General features: G+C 43.0%; 1 protein-coding gene across 1 annotated transcript in view; it reads left to right on the top strand.

Annotated features, from left to right (window-relative positions):
- MASP1 (MBL associated serine protease 1) overlaps positions 1-21,162 on the top strand; it is a 100,927-nt gene that overhangs the window by 59,037 nt on the left and 20,728 nt on the right. Inside the window, exons 8-10 of the mRNA XM_042780287.1 lie at positions 476-554; positions 8,507-8,644; positions 10,253-10,327. Coding sequence (XP_042636221.1) covers positions 476-554; positions 8,507-8,644; positions 10,253-10,327 — 292 coding nt within the window. The remainder of the gene's footprint in view (positions 1-475; positions 555-8,506; positions 8,645-10,252; positions 10,328-21,162) is intronic.

Here is a 21,162-nt window from a genome sequence, read left to right as displayed (position 1 = left end):
AAACCACTGCTCTAAAAAGGAATCAAGAATGTAGGTCTTCCTTCACAAACAATTATCCAATCCCTTTCTTGCACACAACTTCTCCCTCTCTTCAGAGTGTAAAAGGTGAATGTGAATTTAATTTCTATTATTTGCTTATCTTCAAGTGTGATCTTGGAGGACCATGGTTGAAAAATCAGTCAAAGACAGCCAGGTTTGACGTCTGGGCTGAGAAACAACTGCCTGACCCCATTGTTGTTGTTGTTATGTGCCATCGAGTCGGACCCGACTCATAGCGACCCCTCCTTGGGTTTCCGAGGCAGTATCACTACGGAAGTAGGATTGCCCCATCTTCCTTCCAAGGAGTGGCTGGTGGATTTGAACCACCAGCCTTCTGGTTAGCAGTCAAGTGCCTTAGCCACTATGCTACCAGAGCTCCCAGCCTGATCCCATATCCACTTCTTTTTTCTCACAATGTTTTCATGTTTCTTCCTAGGATAATGTGGAGATGGACACATTCCAGATTGAGTGTCTGAAGGATGGGTCATGGAGTAACAAGATTCCCACCTGTAAAGGTAAGAAAATGAAATAGGCTGGTTATGAGGATAATGAGGTCACCAGCAATGGTGAGACCTGACCAGAGACCAAGGAAGGATGAGAATTTGGCAAGACTACCCTAAGATACCCACTCTAGATGGGCATCCAGAAGCTTTTGTAGTCCTGGCACCATATTTCCTAGCTTCCCCATAAACCAGTGAAATATTTCAAAAATTTTGAGGACAAAACTGCAACAGACCCATACACTAAAAACTCTCCTAATGCCCCTTTCATTAATGAGATTTTAGGATTCAAAATAAAACTTCTTGTGGACCCCAGCTAACCCTATAAACACTAATTTTATCTCTGCCTGAAGACAGGTTGCCAAATTTGCTTAGGGAATAGCATGTTGACCTGTTTGAAACCAGCTCTAGCAATTGTTAATTCAGGAAACCATTTTGCTACTGGTGCCCAGAACTGAGTGGCATTGCCAGTCTCTGTGTAGCCATCAGCCACATGCACTAAATCTTCTGGGACAACTTGTGATTTAACTCTGGGCAGGAAGGATTGTGGCATCACCACCATGTACCTATGTTAAGCAGAGAACACAGCTCTGCACTGAGTCAGGGGACCCAGAGTTCTTGCCTGAGCTCTGTTCCTAACACATGTGACCATGGACAAAATTCCTCACCTGAACCATAAAATAAAAGGTGTGGACTAGTTCTAATATTCTACAGTATGTGCCAGTGATTTTATAATAGTATGTTATGTTGTAGTTATGTGCTGTCAAGTCGGACCCGACTCATAGCAACCCCCCCTTGGGTTTCTGAGGCGGTATCACTACGGAAGTAGATCACCCAACCTTCCTTCTGAGGAGTGGCTGGTAGGTTTGAACCACCAGCCTTCTAGTTAGCAGTCAAGTGCCTTAGGCACTATGCTACCAAAGCTCCTATATAATAGTATAGTCCATATAAATCATCTATATGTCCACATAAACTGAAAAGCCAAACCCATTGCATCAAGTCGAATCCAACTCATACCAACCCCATAGTGCAGAGTAGAAATGCCCCATAGGGTTTCCATGGCTATAAATCTTTAAGGGCACAGACTGCTTCATCTTTCTCCCACAGAGCAGCTGGGGGGTTTGAACCACCAACATTTTGGTTAGCAACTGAATGCTTTAACCACTGCACTATCAGAGCTTCTTATGTCCACATGGTTCATATAAATTTGAAAAAAATACAAGTTTTTAGCCCCCTTAAAACCACTGAGATGATTTCAGTGCAAGACTTGTAAGGACAAGAATTTGAAAAAAAGGAAAGAAACTGATCTATAGCAAAGGAGCTCTGGTGATACAATGGTGCTAACCAATAGGTCAGTGGTTTGAACCCACCAGCTGCTCCACAGAAGAAATTAGAAGCAATCTGCTTCCATAAAGGTTTACAGCCTAGGAAAGCCAATAATCAAATCAACTCAGTGGTGGTCAGTTTGGTTTTATAGTAACAGAGTTAAGAAGAGGCATGGTAACAACAACAAAAAAAAAAAGCTAGGGAAAGAAGTAGAGGAGGGAGAGAGGAAGTGGGGGAAGGAGCAAGGACAAAAGAAGGAAGGAAGAGAAGGAGAGAGGAAGGGAGAGAAGATTTGCTTTAGAATGGAGAGGTGGGAGTCAGGAAGGAGGATTGGTTCCCTCATCTCATAAACTGTAGAGTGGCATCCTCCTTCTCTTTCTCCTATGATTCAAATCCAGTAGGAAGAGAGATCAACCTCAATTGCCCAAGGAGAACACTGTCAGGCTGTGGAGGTAAATTCGAGGCAGAAATTTAAAGCCAAAATTTCTGATAGATAGGGAGATACATAGACAGGCAGACAGACAGATAGATAGATAGATAGATAAACAGAGTGATGAATCTGGAGTTCAAGCCCAGTGTGGGGGAAATGGTGGCTTTGTGAGCCTTCGACAAAATGTTTCCATAAACATTTAAGGGATGCCTGTGCAGAGTTCTATGGGGAGTTCAGATGGAAAAGACAAGGTCCTAGACATCAAGGAATGCCAATGTCAGCAAAATATCCACATCCTTCAATCTCTGGCTGAATGTATCAGTGCTATGAATGAGTTCTAAGCAAAACACTGTGCAGGGCAAAGCATGGAGTCATTTGGAAGAAGAAAACAAAGGTGCATATGGAGCACAGAGAAAAGAATGTGACTTTGGACCCAGGACATTCTAGACTCAAATCCAGACACATTATTGAATGTCCCTAAGCAATTTACTCATCCTTTTTTAGCCTGTTTTCTGTCTTTAATGTTTTATTGAGAGCTCTGGTGTCATAGTGCCTAAGGCATCTGACTGCTAACCAGAAGGCTGGCAGTTCAAACCCACCACCCACTCCTCAGAAGGAAGGTTGGGTGATCTATTTCCATAGGGATACCGCCTCGGAAACCCAAGGAGGGGTCGTTGTGAGTCAGATCTGACTTGACGGCAGTGAGTTTGTTTTTTTGGTAACTGGGTTAATGTACATAACATACCGTGGAGCACAAGAAATAGTAAGAGCTCAATAAAAAGATGATTCTTAACTCTCACCCCTCTTCACAAGGAAGAGGTTTGGTTTATTTCATTCACACCTCTAGAAGACAGGAAACTTTAATAATAAATGTTACCCTGATAAAAATGCAGTCACATTTTGCTGTCATAGATGAGCTAACAGAGTAAAGCACTACTGCATTTTACGATTTTATGGTACCATCTTATGTGCCTTATGTTAGTATACAAAAAAAAAAAAAATCCCGTCATCCTTAATGTGATCAATAGTCTAGATTAAAACCATTACACTTCCCATTCAGACATACCTGGTGTCCTTGTTCATTCCCTGAGTAGGTATTAATGAGCATCTCTCTATGCCAGGCACTGTACCAGGTCCTGGGGAAAATGCAAAGACAAAGAAGACTGGAAAGTTGAGAGTTCCCAGGAACTGTGGGGAAGGGGGTTGGGAACAGACAAGAAATGTACAGTGTGAAGTAAAGATAAGGGCTCTGGAGTGCCTGGTGGAAATGTGGGTTCTTGCCCTGGCTCTGTCTCCACCTTATCATGGTGACCCCAGACCAATCCTGCCTCACTGTGAATGCCATCTGTCAAATGAGAGTTTGGGCCAGATGAATGCAAACTCCTTCCACAGGCAGAATTTTGTAATCCTCTTGAACCAAGATGCACGATTGTGAAAATTCTCAGAACGGTACAAATTCCACAGTCCCAAACTATCCTTCCTACTAGCTGAACCTAACCTGTGCATTCTTAATCAATTCTGGTGGAGTGATTTCTGTATTTCCTGCACAAACTGTTTTCTGCTTTGCTTGATAATTTTTCTCATTCTCTTCTTTCTCTTTCTCTCTGACTTTCTCTGCTTTCTTCCTCTATACCACCTGATCCCTCTTTGATCTTCATCATGGTGGCAGGAACCGAAATCGATATGGAGAGAGAACTCAAGTCAGAGCAAGTGACAGAGTGAATGACGGGACCCCACACAATGCAGACATCCAGGAATGGATCACTCATAGAGCCTCCAGGGTCCCAGAGCACCCCCACCCAACCCCACTCTGCAAACACTCCATTCCCTGTTTCAGTGCGGATGATAATGGATGCTGAACAAGGCAACACAGACTCAAGCAAATGAAGCTGCTGCATGCGTGAGAACAAATGCTCCACTTCAGGGCCTGCCCATGACTCAAACATTGCTCTGGAAAATGATGAAAAGTCAATGGGGGATTTGTTATTATTATTATTGTTTTTAGTACTTCTAAGTGGATTGTACTCTTCTCAAGAGACAAATGTCTTTCAGTACAAGAGACACTTGTGATTTAACATACAATGTGGCCTTAAACTGACCAGGGCAGCAAAGTGGACCCTGGTTTGTAATCCACTCCACACTTCAAGTTTAAATAGGCCAGAATGCCTGTGACTTTATGACTTTTAAGGTTTCTACTTATTCTACTTTCCTAATAATCATAAGTAGGTGAAATTAATAAGAACTCAGCATGAATTTTTGGAGAATCTGGACAACTTCTCATACCCCAAAGCATCCCTTCCACCACCTAACACCTAAACCCACTGCCACAGAGTGGATTTCAACTCATAGTGACCCTATAAGACAGAGTAGAACTACCCCATAGGGTTTCCATGGCTGTAAATCCTTATAGAAGCAGACTGCCACATCTTTCTCCCATGAAGTGGCTGGGGTGTTTGAACCATCAGTCTTTTGGTTAGCAGCCCAATGCTTTAACCATAGTGCCACCAGAGCGCCTATGCCTAACATAGGGACTGAAAATCTATCATCAAAGATTCTTTCCACTAGGGATTGTACATTTTTTATTAAAATTCACAGATTAAAAATTTTTTAAAGCTTGTGCCCACCCAGGGACGCAAAAAAAAAAAAAAAAAAAAATTTAAGCTAGGTATCACCCTTGAACATAGTAGTGGCTCTCAGCTATGCTGCCACAGACATCAATGATCACAAATAGCAATAAAGAAAGGGTGGTGATGTGGTGGCCAGCATGCCGAGAAGCTCTGCTTCAGCCTGAACAAATCTGCATACACGAGCTTGCATTAAATTGAGACTGTCCAATCTATTCGGTGATTAAATGGCTACTTGAAGGCAGAATCCTGCAAAAATGAGCAATAGGTGAGTTCAATGATTAAGGTGCCATCTTAGACTAGAGTTGCCACAGAGTATGGAGTTGAGACAGTTCCTAAAGATAAGTGTCTGTCAAATAAATATTTTTAAGCCCACAAAGGAGAACAGACATTTGTACCAGATGCAAAATTTATAGCAGAAGTTTTGATAAGAATTTGAATAATATTATATGTACTAGTCTGCAAAAGGTACATGCCACCAAAGAGGGATGAATGAAGGATTCTGGAAGGAGAGCAAGAAAGCAGCCCTTTCCAGTTAGAAAAATTAGAAAAGGCTTTTGAGAAGTAATGTTTGGCCCAGGCCCCCAGAGTGGCTGGAGCGTGGATGCACAGGTATCCCAGGCAGCAGAAATTGCACAAGCCAAGGCCTGGCAGGGGGAAGGCAGTAGATGAGAATGCAGAACAGTGAAGGGTCAGGTGCACCAAGGGAAAGGATGGAAATGAGGCTGGGAAGAAGGCTGGATTTAGATCCCTGTGACCTGAATCCTGGGTGGGATGAATGTGAACCTTTCTCTGGGAAGCCCTTGGATTGTAACAAAGCAGTGCTTGGGTCAAGAAAGGTGAATCTTCAGGAAAATGCATAGAGAGATGACAGTGGAGAAAGAGTGTAGGATGGTACATCACAGCCCAGAAAATGATGAGAAAGGGAGACCATGGAAATGAGAAAGGGAAAGGGAAATGCATTTTGATTCCAGATTGTGACTAGAAGAAGCATTAAAGAGAAGGATGGAACACTTCCAGGACCAAAAACAGATAAACTAATCAAAGAGGCAGGACCTGAATATAGGATCTTTGAATGGGCCAGAAAGTGCTGTTCAAGGCTCCTTATAAAGGAAAATTGGCTCCAAGTTTCAGATAGTCATGGCTTTTTGCAGGCCATGGTAGAAGTGAGAAGAAAATGCATCTTTCCTCACTTAATATAACTTTTGCACCATTTCTCATCTTCCTTGTAACCAAAAAGCTTGTGGTTCAAATCCACCCAGAAGTGCTTTGGAAGAATGGCTTGGCAATCTACTCCCAAAAGTTCACAGCCACTGAAAACCCTACAAATTATAGTTCTACTCTGAATGAGTTGGAATCAACACAATGGCAACTGGTTTGGTTTGGTTTTTATCTGGTTGTAGGACCACCACCTCAGTGGGTAAAAGTTACTTCTCCAGAGTGATGGGAAAGCAGGCACTCTACCCAGAAAATATCATCTGGCCTGTGGGGGAACAAAACAGGCTCCCAGTACCCTGACCATCCAGCAATGTCAAAGACCCACCCTGGGATTCCTCTACTAGGGCTTAGGTAGTCAAGTCTTGAGGATGTTTTAGGCAAATGAACTGGCCGACCAAAGTTCAGGAAGATAAGAGATAACCCTGCCAAGGTTAATGACCATACCTAGGTGCCAATCAATAGCATTTCCCAAAAGGGGAGGAAAAATCTGCTGTGACTACCATCAGGAAAACGAATTTAATACTGTTTACAGTTTAAAATAATAAATATTATCACCTCTTGTTATTCTAGTGTTGACCCTCATACTTTCACCTTACAGAGTATAAGCGTATGTCTATTTTTGAGTGATCAAAATAAATGAGAATGATTTGTCCAGAGGGAATGGAGACCAGGACAAAGCATTAATCAGTTTTCTTGGCTAGTGTCTTCCTTGTGGATAAATAGTACCTTTACTCCTATCCTTCTTTATCCCTCTCCTCCACCCTGGAGAGTCTGGGAAACATCTATATTTTAAGTTAGGCAAATTCTTTCCATCACAAAGATGAATTTGGGTTATAAAATCATAATATCTGAATAGCATTTCAGGAGTAAATTATCCCCGCTGTTTCCCAAGATAAGTAAGTTAAATTCAGGAGGAGGAACTCTAGAAATTCTATCAGGGCTGTGGAATGTTGTCCTCTGAAGTTATCAGTGAATGTCCACCAGTAACCATCTAATATTGAATAAACAAAAAAACAAAACAAAAAACCCATTGCCATTGAGTCAATTCTGACTCTTAGTAATCTTACAGGACAGGGTAGAACTACCTAGGGTGTCCAAAGCTGTGATCTTTATGGAAGCAGACTGCCATATCTTTCTCCCACTGAGTGTCTAGTGGGTTTGAACCAGTGACCTTTTAACTCAGCTGCTAACCCCTGCATCACCAGGGTTCCTTAATATCAAATATAGGCTATTTTAACTGCCTATGCCAGAGTCAAAGAATCATAGAGAAATCCAAGAATTATACCTAGTATAGGCCTTTTAACTGGTAAATAGATTCTTAAGAACTATCAGTTAAGAGCACTGAAATAAGTCAAAGAGCACTGAATTCTAGTTCCCAGTCTAACAATGACCTGCTGTACGGCCTTAGGCCAGTCAGTCTCCTCTCTGGGCTCATCTATAAAATAAAAAAGGTACTCTAGGTTGCTTGCCTTCATGTTCTTTCCAATTGTAAAATTATGTGATTTTTCTGATTCTCTGACACTGGCATAAGCTGTTACATCAAATATTGGGATTTCCTTCAAAATGAATGCCATCCACAAAGGAAGTGCCTAAGGAGCCAATGGCAAGTCGGGTGCTCAGTCTCTGATCTGAATCACACTAGACTCAGTTGGGGGCTGAACATGTGGCCTAGTAGGGGACAGAGGAGCTTCCCTTAAGACCACTTCTGAGGAGTGAGCATCTTTGGTCTTGTCCTACACTGAGGCTACAGCCAGCCAAAACATCTAGCCACCAATAGGTAGATTAAAAGAGCACGTGAAGATTAGAAGCTGGTCCACCCCAACCCTGCTTCGTGCATCTTCGGACAAGGGAGCAGCATGTGGAGAGCCGACAGGTTTGGGTGTATAATCATGCAGAAGCTGGTTTTTCTGTTTGTTTGGTTTTGAATTTTTGTACCAAGCTCCAATGTGAGAACATTAACCACTCTTACTCAGCATATGGTTGGGCTAGGAAGAACCGAAGATTCTTTGGCTCTTGTCAGCCAGAATTTTCTCACTGAGCCATGGGCTTCATGATTGGGCAGAAGAAGCTGACAGGATTGCACAATAGAACTGGAAGTCAAGGAAAGGGGCCCTTGTGGGGATGAAACTAGGGTCTACTTACATCTCAGCAGACCTGCTCCTGCCCTTGAGTTGACATCAAGCCAGGTGAGTTGACCACACAAGTAATACCACAGTGGATGTGAGAGACCCCAAAACCAGGAGCACAGGTTGTGTACTGCACATCCGGAGCTGCACAACCCACATATGCATATGTGACAGACATACTAGATGGTCCCAGGAGAGATAGTGAGGGGTATTTCATGGGGTCTAACTCTTCTTTTCTCTCAGTTGCAGACTGCAGAGCCCCAGCAGAGCTGGAACATGGGCTCCTCACCTTCTCCACCAGGAACAACCTCACCACATACAAATCTGAGGTTATTTACTCCTGCCAGCAGCCCTATTACAAGATGCTCCCCAATATCACAGGTGAGCCCTTCATAATAAACGTCCCACCTTGTGATCCTGGGCCTCAGAGTTAAGCTGGGGTCTGAAACAACCCCAGCCTATTTAGAGAGGCAGAAACAGAAGCTCAGGACCCAAACCCGGGCTTTTTTTTTTTTTCCTTTTAATTTCAGTCTAGCACTAATTCTACTAATGAGTCTAGATCTTATTTTTGGGAACATAAAGGGGTCATATACAGAAACAACTAAGGGAAGAAATGAGAACTCTGAAGGAAGCCTGGGATTTCCCAAGATAATTACATGTTGCCTGAGGCTGAGCTGCTGCCACAGGGAAAAGGCCTGTGTTGCTGCTTCCACCAGTCTCTGCCTTGGTCTTTGTCCCAGTGTGGCATCTGACCAGACCAGGCCCACTCAGCAGGTATTGTGGAATTCTTCCCTCACAGACCTTTTCCCTGACCTGTACAGGGTTCCCTGTGAGGTGAGGGTAAGTAAGGGGCAGATCTGCTGCCTCACCAGGTTAGATCAGCAAATCCCCTGACCCAGAGTCTAGGCCTCATCCAAGCACCTGGAGCTGGATATTAGCAAGAGGGCTAGAGGACAAAGAACCAATAACAGCCAGTCTGTTGGTCTCAGTGGAAGTTTGGGAGGAATTTGGAAGAGAAACATTTGGAGAAATACATGCCCCACTTCTCCCTGTCTCAGGCCCACACCTCCAAGAGTTAAGCCACACAGCACCCAGATCCCTAACACTTACTCATTCACTCACTCACTTACAGCAGACAAGGAAACTTCAGGGAGATAGGAGAGCTTGTAAATTCTCTTCTGACACATTATAGTTGTTGTTAGGTGCTGTTGAGTAGACTCCGACTCATAATGACCCTATACACAACAGAATGAAACACCGCCCTGTCCTGTGCTATCCTCACAATCCTCGCTATGCTTGAGCCATCGTTGCAGTCACTGTGTCAATCCATCTCATTGAGTGTCTTCCCCTTTTTTGCTGACCTTCTGCTTTACCCAGCAAGATATCCTTCTCCAGGAATGGGTCCTTTCTGACAACATGACCAAAGCACATTAATGCTAAGAAAATTCTCCTAATTTCTCTAGACTTCCAAGTCATCAAGTATCAAAAAGTGGACTGTGATAGAACTCACAAAGCTATTATGAAACAAATGAGTTGGTGGACACACAAGGGTTTTTTTTTTTTTAAAAAAAAAAAAAAAAAGAGTTCTTTAAGTAAGTGGAGATAGGCAGGGAGGGCATCTGAAGCCCAGAGGCCTGGGTGATTAGTCACGAAGAGGTGCGTGCCAGGGCCTGGAAAGTGCAGAGCAGGAAGCAGAGCAATTCTCAGATGGTCAGTTTTGTTTGCAAAGCCTTGGACTTCACACGAGAGTTTCATGTTTATTTCTGAGGCCAATGGGGAGCTGTTGGAGGTTTTAGCAGAGGAGGATGTGGTCAGATTTTCATCTTAGAAAGACCCTGCCAGTTGCTGTGGGGAGATGACTGGCTCACAAAGAACATTTAGAATGTTGTAGTGACCCACAACATAAGAGTTATAACCCAGATCTGTTTTGCCATGTGCTACAACTCACTCATTTTCTCTCTCTTTCCACATTTTTTTTCACTCTCCCAGGGATATATACCTGTTCTTCCCAAGGCATCTGGATGAACAAAATACTGGGGAGAAGGCTGCCCACTTGCCTGCCAGGTACCTCACTCACCAAGTCCTATGCCTCAATGTCTCCCATCTAAGGCCCTAGGACCCTGAGATTCTCTGCCTGTTAATGAAGTGTGTGGGGGGGAATGCTGTTTTGGTTGTTTTTTAAGAGATCTTCAGAGAGTCAAAAGACAGAGAAGCCCAGCCTCATGTCTTCTGAAACCAAGCCACCTCTATATTCAGCCAGATCTATCAAGTTAAGGAGCCTCCTGACTCCCTTCTTTCTAGCTCTGCTCCCTTCCCACCAGGTTTTTCACCCAACACAGTTTGCCTATGCACCTATTGTGCGCCAGGAAACTCCAGAAAGTGGGCATCCTGTCCTCAAGCATTCACCATGCTATAGGGATGGTATGCAACATAAAACAACAAGACACAGTAAGGCGTTCTTTCAAAAATCAGTATGTTCAAGCTCTAATTGTAGCCTTCTTTGTGGCTCACTTACTGCATCCACTTTAAAATGGAAAGAGAATTTTGTGGTAACAGGATGTGTCACTATGTAAACAGACTCTGGGGAGATTTTGTGGATATCTGCTTTAGCGTTAAGAGTGTGGATGATGTACATTGCAATCACAATGCATACATATATTCATATCTACCCATTAGAAAACTGTAGCTTCAAAATGCACACCGCAGAGTTAAACTATACCACACAAAAAAATAAATTTAATATTCTCAAAACAGTAATTTACACTTAAAAAAAAAAAAAAACAGTTGTGATTGACAGATATGATCATTCAAGACTGCACTGAGGAGCAGAGATAACTAAGTGTCCTTGATTCTGTCCGTGACATTTGCATGAACAATAGGAGTTTGCAGCATGGTTAAGCATCAGGTGACATTTGTATTTTACTGAATTAAGAGTGCTGGATAAACTGAGATACTGAGATAGCATATTATTTCAATGATACATTTTAGCAACCTTTGATAATTCACTCAGTAGACTTCTAGTTGTGGAATTAGACATTAAAATGAAAGGCTATGGAGTTGTAGGCCATTAATCATTAAGAACTGAAGAAAGTATTAGGTTTTGGGAGTAGGTTCTTGACCCTTACAGGTATTAAGTGATCCCACTAAGGAGAAAGTAACTTACATGGGGAGTTCCAGGATGCTATGAATGGTTAAGGAGCTCAACTGCTAACCAAAAGGTTGGAGGTTCAAGTACATCCAGAAGCACCTGAGAAGAAAGGTCTGCCAATCTACTTCTGAAAAATCAGCCATGAAAAACTCTATGGAGTACAATTCTACTGTGACATACATGAGGTTGCTATGAATCAGGGTCAACTCAACAGCAACTGAAAAATACACATGATTGTAGGGGAATAGAGGGTTGAGAAACCATCAGGCTGACTTCATATAAGATGTCTTTATGCCTAAGAAAGAGCTCATCAGGAGGTGGAGCATGGGAAAGGCCATCCATCCCACACTTTACCACTTCCTGACTGTCATCTCTGATAAGAAATCACACCTTTCTGGGGGTAGGATTCTACACATCACATATAAGGGAGCAGACCAAGTTCACTCACAGTATTTTATGACTCTTAGTGATCATTGTCCTCTATATTTGTACAAAGCATCTTGGATACAATGAGTCATGTGTATTAGGCATAACTCTGGTGCATTTTTGAGTCAAGCCAAATACTTCTAAATTTTCTCCTCCTCAACACCAAGATTGAAATTAAGTGCAAGCCAGTATGGAAAGAGCCATTTCATCTAACCTCATAAAGTTCACCCTTGCAAGGGGTCTTCTAAGTAAATATTATTTGTTCCCTGATTTCACAGATGTGAAAGCTATGCATCAGGGAGGTATAGTGATTTGTCCAAGGCTACCCCAGGAAATTAGGAACAGAGCAGGAAGGAGAACCCAAGACTTTGGATATCCACACAAACAATACTGAGCAACTTATTTCAAATATTATGAGAGACATTCTTAGACTCTGAACATGCTTCATGCCATGCTCTTGAACCCATAATCCTAGGAAATCACAGTTTTGTTCTAATGGCCCTCCCCTAGTACTCTCTATATTCTAGAGCCCAAATCTGGCTTCAACTTGAGCAAAGATATAATGTTTCTAGAAGATTCCTTTGCCCTAGGAAAGAATAAATGAGCACTTCCAAAGGCTTTTTGTATGATTCAAACTGTTGAAATGACAAGAGTACATCAAGAACGTTAGTGAAGAAAATGAAGGGTAGAGTCATAAGAAATGGGTTCCAGTTCTGACTCTGCCACTAATGACTTTGAGTAAATCACTTGCCTTCTACGAACATGTTTCTCCATCTATAAATTATCCATTCATCAAGGTTCCTCTAGCTCTGACATGCTGTGATCTGGGGTGTGTCCCTGGCACTTTGGTTTAAGGAGGGTACTCTTCAGCCCTGGCTTCATCACAGCGAAGGACTGTAGCCACAGATGTTCCTTACCACATGAGAGCCTTTCACTGCTAAATGAGCTGTTATGCAGAACCAGCCACAGTTCCTCCTTGAGATGTTGCCTTGTAGACTGCTGCTTGTAATTGGGAAGTCAGGACAGCTCTCAACTCTGAAAGGCCAGGCCGCAGAGATTTAGTAAACACTAGGTCCTATGTGGCCAGAGGCAAATGACAGGAAGCCCCAGGATTGCGTAGGAAGCATCTGGCATCAGGAAGAAGAACATCTGAAAAACATTAGGTGGCTGAAAGTCTGACCTACCAAAGTTTCCAAGAAAACTCAAATGCTCCTTGCTCTTTAAAGAATTGTTGAAAATATTCAGGGCCAAAGAGTGTAGCCTAACTATTTGCAACCAGGAAGAGGCCCACACTCACACCAGACTTATCTCCCAGATCCAACCACCCTGCCTGGGAAGGGTCTATGTGAGCTTGTTCTTAGCCAGTGGGTGCCGGTACTGAAGACCCTCCACTCATGGGCCAGAGGCAATTGGCTGCAGAAGGCTGGTGGTGCATGTGCATGCTCAGGGTGCAACTTGGTGGAATGAAGTTTTCTCAGAATTTTCTCCTACCCCTGAAGGTACTATAGGGCTCCTGGGTGCAATGATGAGTGGTCCAGAGCAGGGCCTATGCATCATTGCTCATAGATTATGCCACCTTTCCCCAACATTTAATACCCTGAGTCTTAGGGTCATTGATTCATAGCATGAATCCCTTAGGCCAGAAAGAAAAAGGTTTGAGGGTCCATGACGATGACGTTTATATGTCATGAGCTAGCATGGGATATAGGTCAAGACTTTGATCTTAGAATTGTTATGCTCCTGATACTCAACCTACTGAATCTCTGGATGGTGAAAACAGTTAACACACTTTGGCTACTAACTGAAAGCTTGGTAGTTCAAGTCCACTCAAAGGCACCTTTGAAATCTACTTCTGAAAAATCAGCCATTGAAAACCCTACAGAGCACAGTTCTACTCACATGGGGTTGTCATGAGTCAGAATAGACTCTATGGCAACTGTTTTTTACTTGTTTTTTCTCAACCTATTAGCCATGTAACTTTGGGTTTGTCACTTAACCTTCAGAGTGTTTTAATCACCTCTAAAATGGAGGTCAGAAGGAAATGGAGAAGTTTCTAATTTTCAAAGTTTAGATATGAAGACTGAGAGTGGTTTTTTTGGAGAAGGGTGTAGACTTGTTCTAAATGTCCTCAGAAAGCAGAACCAGGACCGTGGGTGTGTGTTATGGAAGGATCTTTTTCAATTTATCATTAAGAACTGTCTTAGAGTCAGAATCATCACTCAATGGATCTGTGCAAAGTAAAACTTAGAGGAATTTGGAATTTGAAAGATCCTTGGAGTTTATCTTGACCAGCTGCATTATTTCACATTTCAAAATCTGAAATGCAGAGAGGAAAAGTGACTCACTCAGAGTCAGACATGAAATAAGAGAGAAAAGCCAGGTCAATCAAGTCCTCAGGGGTCCTGGCTCCTAGCCCAGTGTTTACTGTGACCTGTCAGACAATCTTTTAGGTTCTTTCCATCTCTCAAATTCCATGATCTACAGTTTTTAGAAATTTTCTAAGTACCTACAAAATGGACCACTTCTGGGATATGAATTTTCTTTCTGGGAAAGGAAGGTTAGAAATGACCACAACTAGAGATAGATCTGGCTAAAAATGATCCAGGCCAAAAACGAGCTAGTCCAAATGGTTCAGGATGGAGATGACCCAAGCATGAAGTGGTATGGCCCATGGATGGTCCAGCTACAAATGGGTCAGACTGGTCTAAAAGAAAATTATACCAAAAGTGACCTAAGACAGAGATCTCTCAGGCTGGCATGGCCTAGACAGGGTAGTGTCTCATGGTGGCATAATCTATAATAGATGAGATATGAATTTCCCATAGTGGCTGTTTTCCTATGACTGACCTGACCAGTCTCTGTCTCTCCTCCCCACCCCTCCTTCTCCTTACAGCATGTGGTCAGCCCTCCCGCTCCCTACCAAACCTGGTCAAGCGGATCATTGGGGGGAGAAATGCTGAGCCTGGCCTCTTCCCATGGCAGGCCCTGATAGTGGTTGAGGACACCTCCAGGGTGCCAAATGACAAGTGGTTTGGGAGTGGAGCCCTGCTCTCTGAGTCCTGGATCCTCACAGCAGCCCATGTACTACGCTCCCAGCGCAGGGATAACACTGTGATCCCAGTCTCCAAGGAACACGTCACCGTCTACCTGGGTCTCCATGATGTACGGGACAAGTCAGGGGCTGTCAATAGCTCAGCAGCCCGTGTGGTGCTCCACCCAGACTTCAACATTCAGAACTATAACCATGACATAGCTCTGGTGAAGCTACAGGAGCCTGTGCCCCTGGGGCCCCATGTCATGCCTGTCTGTCTGCCAACACTTGAGCCTGAGGGCCCAGCACCCCACATGCTGGGCCTGGTGGCCGGCTGGGGCATCTCCAATCCTAATGTGACAGTGGATGAGATCATCAGCAGTGGCACACGAACTTTGTCAGATGTCCTGCAATATGTCAAGTTACCTGTGGTGCCACATGCCGAGTGCAAAACCAGCTATGAGTCCCGCTCAGGCAACTACAGTGTCACAGAGAACATGTTCTGCGCTGGTTACTATGAGGGTGGCAAGGACACGTGCCTTGGGGATAGTGGCGGAGCCTTTGTCATCCTTGATGACTTAACCCAACGCTGGGTGGCTCAAGGCCTGGTGTCTTGGGGGGGCCCTGAAGAATGTGGCAGCAAGCAGGTCTATGGGGTCTATACCAAAGTCTCCAACTATGTGGACTGGGTATGGGAGCAGATAGGCTCCCCACAGGGTATTGGGGAGCTCCAGGTGGAGCGGTGAGCCAACTTTTGTCCATAGGGCCTGCCTGCCCTACTCCAGCCTCAAATGAGACTACACCACACACTCCCAACAACGCACTCCATGTTACTCATTAGACCAAAGGAATTGGAATAAACTGGCCCCACATGGCTCCCATCCTCCCCAGACAGCCTAAGGAGTCCCTGAGGGACAGCAGTGTGGTATAAGAGGAAGGCTCTGGACAAGAGTCCTGGGTATGTGATCCTGGCCAAGACCCTCTCCTCTCTGGGCCTCACTCAGCCTACTGACACAATGAAGGGATTAGGTCAGCTGAACTCTAGGCAAGTTCCAGCACTCTTTTCCAGGCCACCCTTGATCCCAGTGGCTTTTACTCACTCTTACTCACTTGTCACACCCATTGGCCCCCTATTGATGTAACTGTCCTCATGTTGAACTCAACTCTGTGTCTATATATTTTCTAAGTCTGCCCTCTGGGCTTACATCAAGTCTAGTTCCTCTTTTAGGATAAAACTAGTCAGATATTCAGAGACAGGGATCATACTCTCAAAGTCCCTGCTTCTCTTTGTTTAATGCCTTAAAGCACTTTCATCCCTGTGGTTTCTCTTCCAAAGGTTTCTTGTAGTCCAAGCTTTATCCCTTATGTTCCCCATTAAAGAAATTTCAAAGGACAAAGAGACATCTAGAAAGGTTTGTGGAGATTAGGAATAGCAGTGGGAGGCTCCCAGCCCCTTCAATTACTACTGTCAACTCAGAACTCATCGTTTGGGCCCATATGCCACTTTCAAATACCAGCTGACAACATTTGAAACCAATACCTGATACCACAGCAAGCATGAAGAAACCCTCTTGCCTTGAAATGTATTCTCTGAAAAGGCTACTTACACCCCAAGTCAAACACGAGAGTCAATCAGATTGCTTGCAAAAGGACAGCACTCATATTGGGACCTGCTTTGATTTGGGGCAGGAAAATGGAAGAAAATGTGGACTGAGGACATTGGGACTCACCAGAATCCTGCCAGACTGTCCAGCTCTGCAGAGAATCCACCCAGCACAGATGTTCAGAGGGATCCACTCTTCGGTTTCCCAGGGCCCCAAGGCCAAGGGACTCAGAGACTCAACCTTGAAAGTCAGTGAAAAGAGACAAAGATCTGAGAGTCCTGCATTGTGGCCCCAACTCTGCCCCTACTGACTTTACCACGTTGGACCTCATTTTCCTCATGCATAAAAGGGCAGCATTAGATCCCTTTAAGGGTCTTTCCAGTCCCACCATTCATTGTCTTCCAGGAGCCTTTCCTTAGCCCTCCCAGGACTGATTATCATCCTTCTCCCTGGAGCTCTCTTCCCTGAAGATTCTACATTAGAGAAAGAACTCAGCCAGAGATGCTCTAAGGAGGTATTCCAAGAGAACAATTGGGAAGTTGTCCACTTTTCCAATCAGTTCATCAACATACACTCCTATGTCTAAGATCGACATATGTAGAGGATGCTATATTTTGCATATTTTATATCACTGCTGCAATGCTCTGTAAGGTGCCTCTGCACTCTGTTACTCCTATTAGGGGATCTAAAGTGGAAATAAACCCTCTGTGGATAACCAATACCCTTGTTTGTTGGTTGTTGTTGTTAGTTTGTGTCTTTTAAAGAGAAACTGATCCTTCATTAAGCCAAACTCTCCCCATGACAGGAAAAGTACAGCTTTTGCCAAATATCTTCTGAGAAGGAGTAATAAGAAAGCAGTTTAATTACTGAGATGTTTATTTCTCAAAGGTTGCATGTTTCTTCATTTGTGTGCCTGCCATTTTTGTCCTTGACTTCACAGAGCTCAAACAAGCATGAAAGACGACCAGGTTATGTGCGTATAAATCTTACACAAGCAAAAGGACTTTCACGTCATAAAAGGAGTAGAGCTTGAAGTATTATGGAAATGTAACAGAGTGAAAGATTTCACACAGTTGGAGGAGATAGGAATAGCTTTGCAAAAAGATTTCAGAAAATGTGCTGGGAGATAAGAAAGAAGGCGTAGTGGATAAAGATATAAAAGCAGGAAAGTGTGCTATGATTGGAATGGCTGAATGATAATAGTAGAAGAAAGAGTAAAATAAGCTATAGTATATTTGGATTCTGTCCTGTATCTACTCCTATCAAAGGTCTAAAGTGGAAATAAACCAAAAAGACAAAAAGGATTCTTTTGTTTTTTTTATTATTGTAATTTCATTGGGTGAAGATTTACAGAGCAACTCAGTTTTCCATTCAACAATTCATACATATTTTGTTTCACGACATTGAATGCAATCCCCACAATGTAATATTATTTATCCCACCTCTACCCTGTGTTTCCTGTTCCCATTGTTCCTTCTTTCCTAACATTTCTTGCCTTCTGAACTTTGTCCTTGGGCAAATTGTTGCCCATTTGATCTCACATCGTTGAATGTTCTAAGGAGTATATACCTCTCTCGTGTTATTGTTCACCTTATACACCAGTCTACTCTTTGGCTAAAAATATTGTCATAAGATTGAGTTCAGTTTTAGGCCTAAGTAGGAAGCAACTAAGGGTCATATACCCAGGGAATCCACTAGTCTCTATCCAACCAGTAAGACTAGTCTTTTATTATAATTTTGAGTTTTGTTCCATACTTTTCCCCACTCTTGTTGTTGTTGTGTGCCATTGAGTCAGCCCTGACCCACAGCGACCCCTCCATATCCAGGGCCTTATAATGTGATCCCTTTCAGAGCGATTGGTACTGGTAAAGCACCATCTTTAGTTCTTCTGGTCTCAGAGTCATGGAGTCTAGTGATTCTTTAACATTAAAGCCTCTCAGAATCTCCCAGGCCTCACTGACTGGAAATTCTGAAGGGTAGGTCTGAGGGCAGGCTGCTGTTACTGTTTTTAGGTGCCGTTGAGTCCATTCTGACTCATAGAGACCATATGTACAACAGAACAAAACACTGCTCTGTCCTGTGTCACCCTCACAATTGTGGCTATGTTTGAGCCCATTGTTGCAGCCACTGTGTCAATCCATCTCAATGAACACCTTCCTCTTTTTCACTGACACTCTCCTATCCCAAGCATGATGTCCTTCTCCAGGGATTGATCCCTCCTTATAACATGTCCAAAGTAAATGAGATGAAGTCTTGCCATCCTTACTTCCAAGGAGCATTCTGGTAGTACTTCTTCCAAGATGGATTTGTTCACTCTCTGGCAGTCCATGGTATATTCAATATTCTTTGTCAACACCGTAATTCAAATGCATCAATTCTTCTGCAGTTTTCCTTATTCATTGTCCAGCTTTCACTTGCATATCAGGTGATTGACAATACCATGGTTTGAGTCAGGCACACCTTAGTCTTCAAAGTGACATCTTTGTTTTTTAACACTCTGGAGAGTCTTTTGCAGATTTCTCCCAATGTGATAAGTCATTTGATTTCTTGACTGCTGCTTCCATTGGCATTGATTGTGGATACAAGTAAAACAAAATCCCTGATAACTTCAAACTTTTCTCTTTTTATCATGATGTTGCTTATTGGTCCAGTTATGAGGATTTTTGTTTTCTTTATGTTGAGATGTAATCCAGACTGTAGTCCTGGATCTTCCCCAGTAAATTCTTTAAGTCTTCTTCAATTTTAGCAAGCAAGGTGTGTCATCTGCATATAGCAGATTGCTACTGAATCTTTCTCCGAACCTTATGCTCTATTCTTCTTCATATAGTCTAACTTCTTGTTTTCTCAGCATACCAATTGAAAAAGTATGGTGAAAGGATACAATTTTGATGCACAAATTTCTTGATTTTAAACCACATAGTGGAGAAGGATGTCATGCTTGGTAAGGTGGAGGATTGACAAAAGAGGGAAAGGCCTTCAACGAGATGGATTGACACAGTGGCTGCGACAATGGGCTCAAGTATAGCGAGGATCATGGAGCTGGCACAGGATCGGGCGCCGTTTCGTTCTGCTGTGCCTGGGCTCGCTATGAGTTAAAAGTGACTCGATGGCACCTAACAACATAACAACCGTGTTCCCTTGTTCTGTTCCACCAACTGTCTCTTGGTCTATGGTTCCCATGAGTACAAGTAAGTGTTGTGGAATTCCCATTCTTTGCAATGTTGCCCATAATTCATTACAATCCACACAGTCAAATACTTTTACATAGTTAATAAAACACAGATAAGCATCTTTATAGTAACTCTGCTTTCATCCAAGATCCATCTGACATCAGCAATGATATCCTTCATTCCTCATCCTCTTCTGAATCCAGCATGAATATCTGGCAGTTCCCTGTCCATTTCCTGCTGCCACAATTTTTGATTTATCTTCACCAAAATCTTACTTATGTATGATATTAATTACACTATTTGATAATTTCCACATTCCATTGGATCACCTTTCTTTAGAATGGGCCTGAATATGGATTCTCTTCCAGTCTGTTGGCCAGCTTTCTATCTTCCAAATTTCTTGGCATAGACTGGTGAAAGGGTCCAGCATCAGATTTGTTTGTTGAAATATTTCAATGGCATTCCGTTATTCCTGGAGCCTTGTTTGGGCTTTGACTGCTAACCAGAAGGAAGACTGGGCAATCTGCTTCCATAGAGATACCACCTCAGAAACCCCAGGAGGGGTCACTATGGGTTGGAACCGACTCGACAGCATTGTGTGAGTCGGAGCTAACCAGAAGGCTGGTAGTTCAAACCCATCAGCCACTTCTCAAAAGGAAGATTGGGCAATCTACTTCTGTAGAGATACCACCTCAGAAACCCAAGAAGGGGTCACTGTGTGAGTCGAATCACCTCAACGGCAGTGAGTTTGGTTTTCTAGGTGTTGGTTTGCTTTTGCTAATGCCTTCAGTGCAGCTTGGACAACTTCCTTTAATACCATTGGCTCTTGATTATATGCCACCTCCTGAAATGTTTGGAAGTAAACTAGTACAGTGACTGTGTAGTCTGTCCATCTTTTGATACTTCCTGTGTCATTCAATACTTTGCTCGTAGAATCCTTTTTAATTTATAATACTGGAACTCTGTTGTTGTTGTTGTTGTTATGTGCCGTCGAGTCAGCCCCGACTCATAGCGACCCCTCCTTGGGTTTCCGAGGCAGTATCACTACGGAAGTAGTATTGCCCAACCTTCCTTCTGAGGAGTGGCTCTAGGCTTAAATTTTCTCTTCAGTTCCTTCAACTTTAGAAATGCTAAGTGTGTTCTTCACTTTTGGTTTTCCAAATCCAGATCTTTGCACATTTCATTATAATATTTTACTGTGTCTTCTTGAGTCAACCTTTGAGATCTTTTGTTCAGCTCTTTTATTTAAGTTCTTTCATTCTCTTTAGCTATTGTACATTCAAGGGCAAGTTTCAGAGTCTCTTCTGACATCCATTTTGGTCTTTTCTTTCCTTCCAATCTTTTTAATGATTTTTTGCCTTGTTCATGTATGTTATCCTTTTTTTTTAATTAATTTATTTTAATTTATTGTGATTTGGGTGAAGATTTACACAGCAAATTCTCTTTCCATACAGCAGTTCACATATACTTTGTCTCATGTCATTGACCACAGTTTACCACAATGCAACAGCTCCCCTCCC

Source organism: Orycteropus afer, unplaced genomic scaffold, assembly GCF_000298275.1.
Source record: "Orycteropus afer afer isolate SDZICR_OR568_19922 unplaced genomic scaffold, OryAfe1.0 scaffold00032, whole genome shotgun sequence".
NCBI lineage: Eukaryota > Metazoa > Chordata > Mammalia > Tubulidentata > Orycteropodidae > Orycteropus > Orycteropus afer.
Note: the sequence above shows the minus strand (reverse complement) of the source record. Positions and strands in the feature narration are given on the sequence as shown.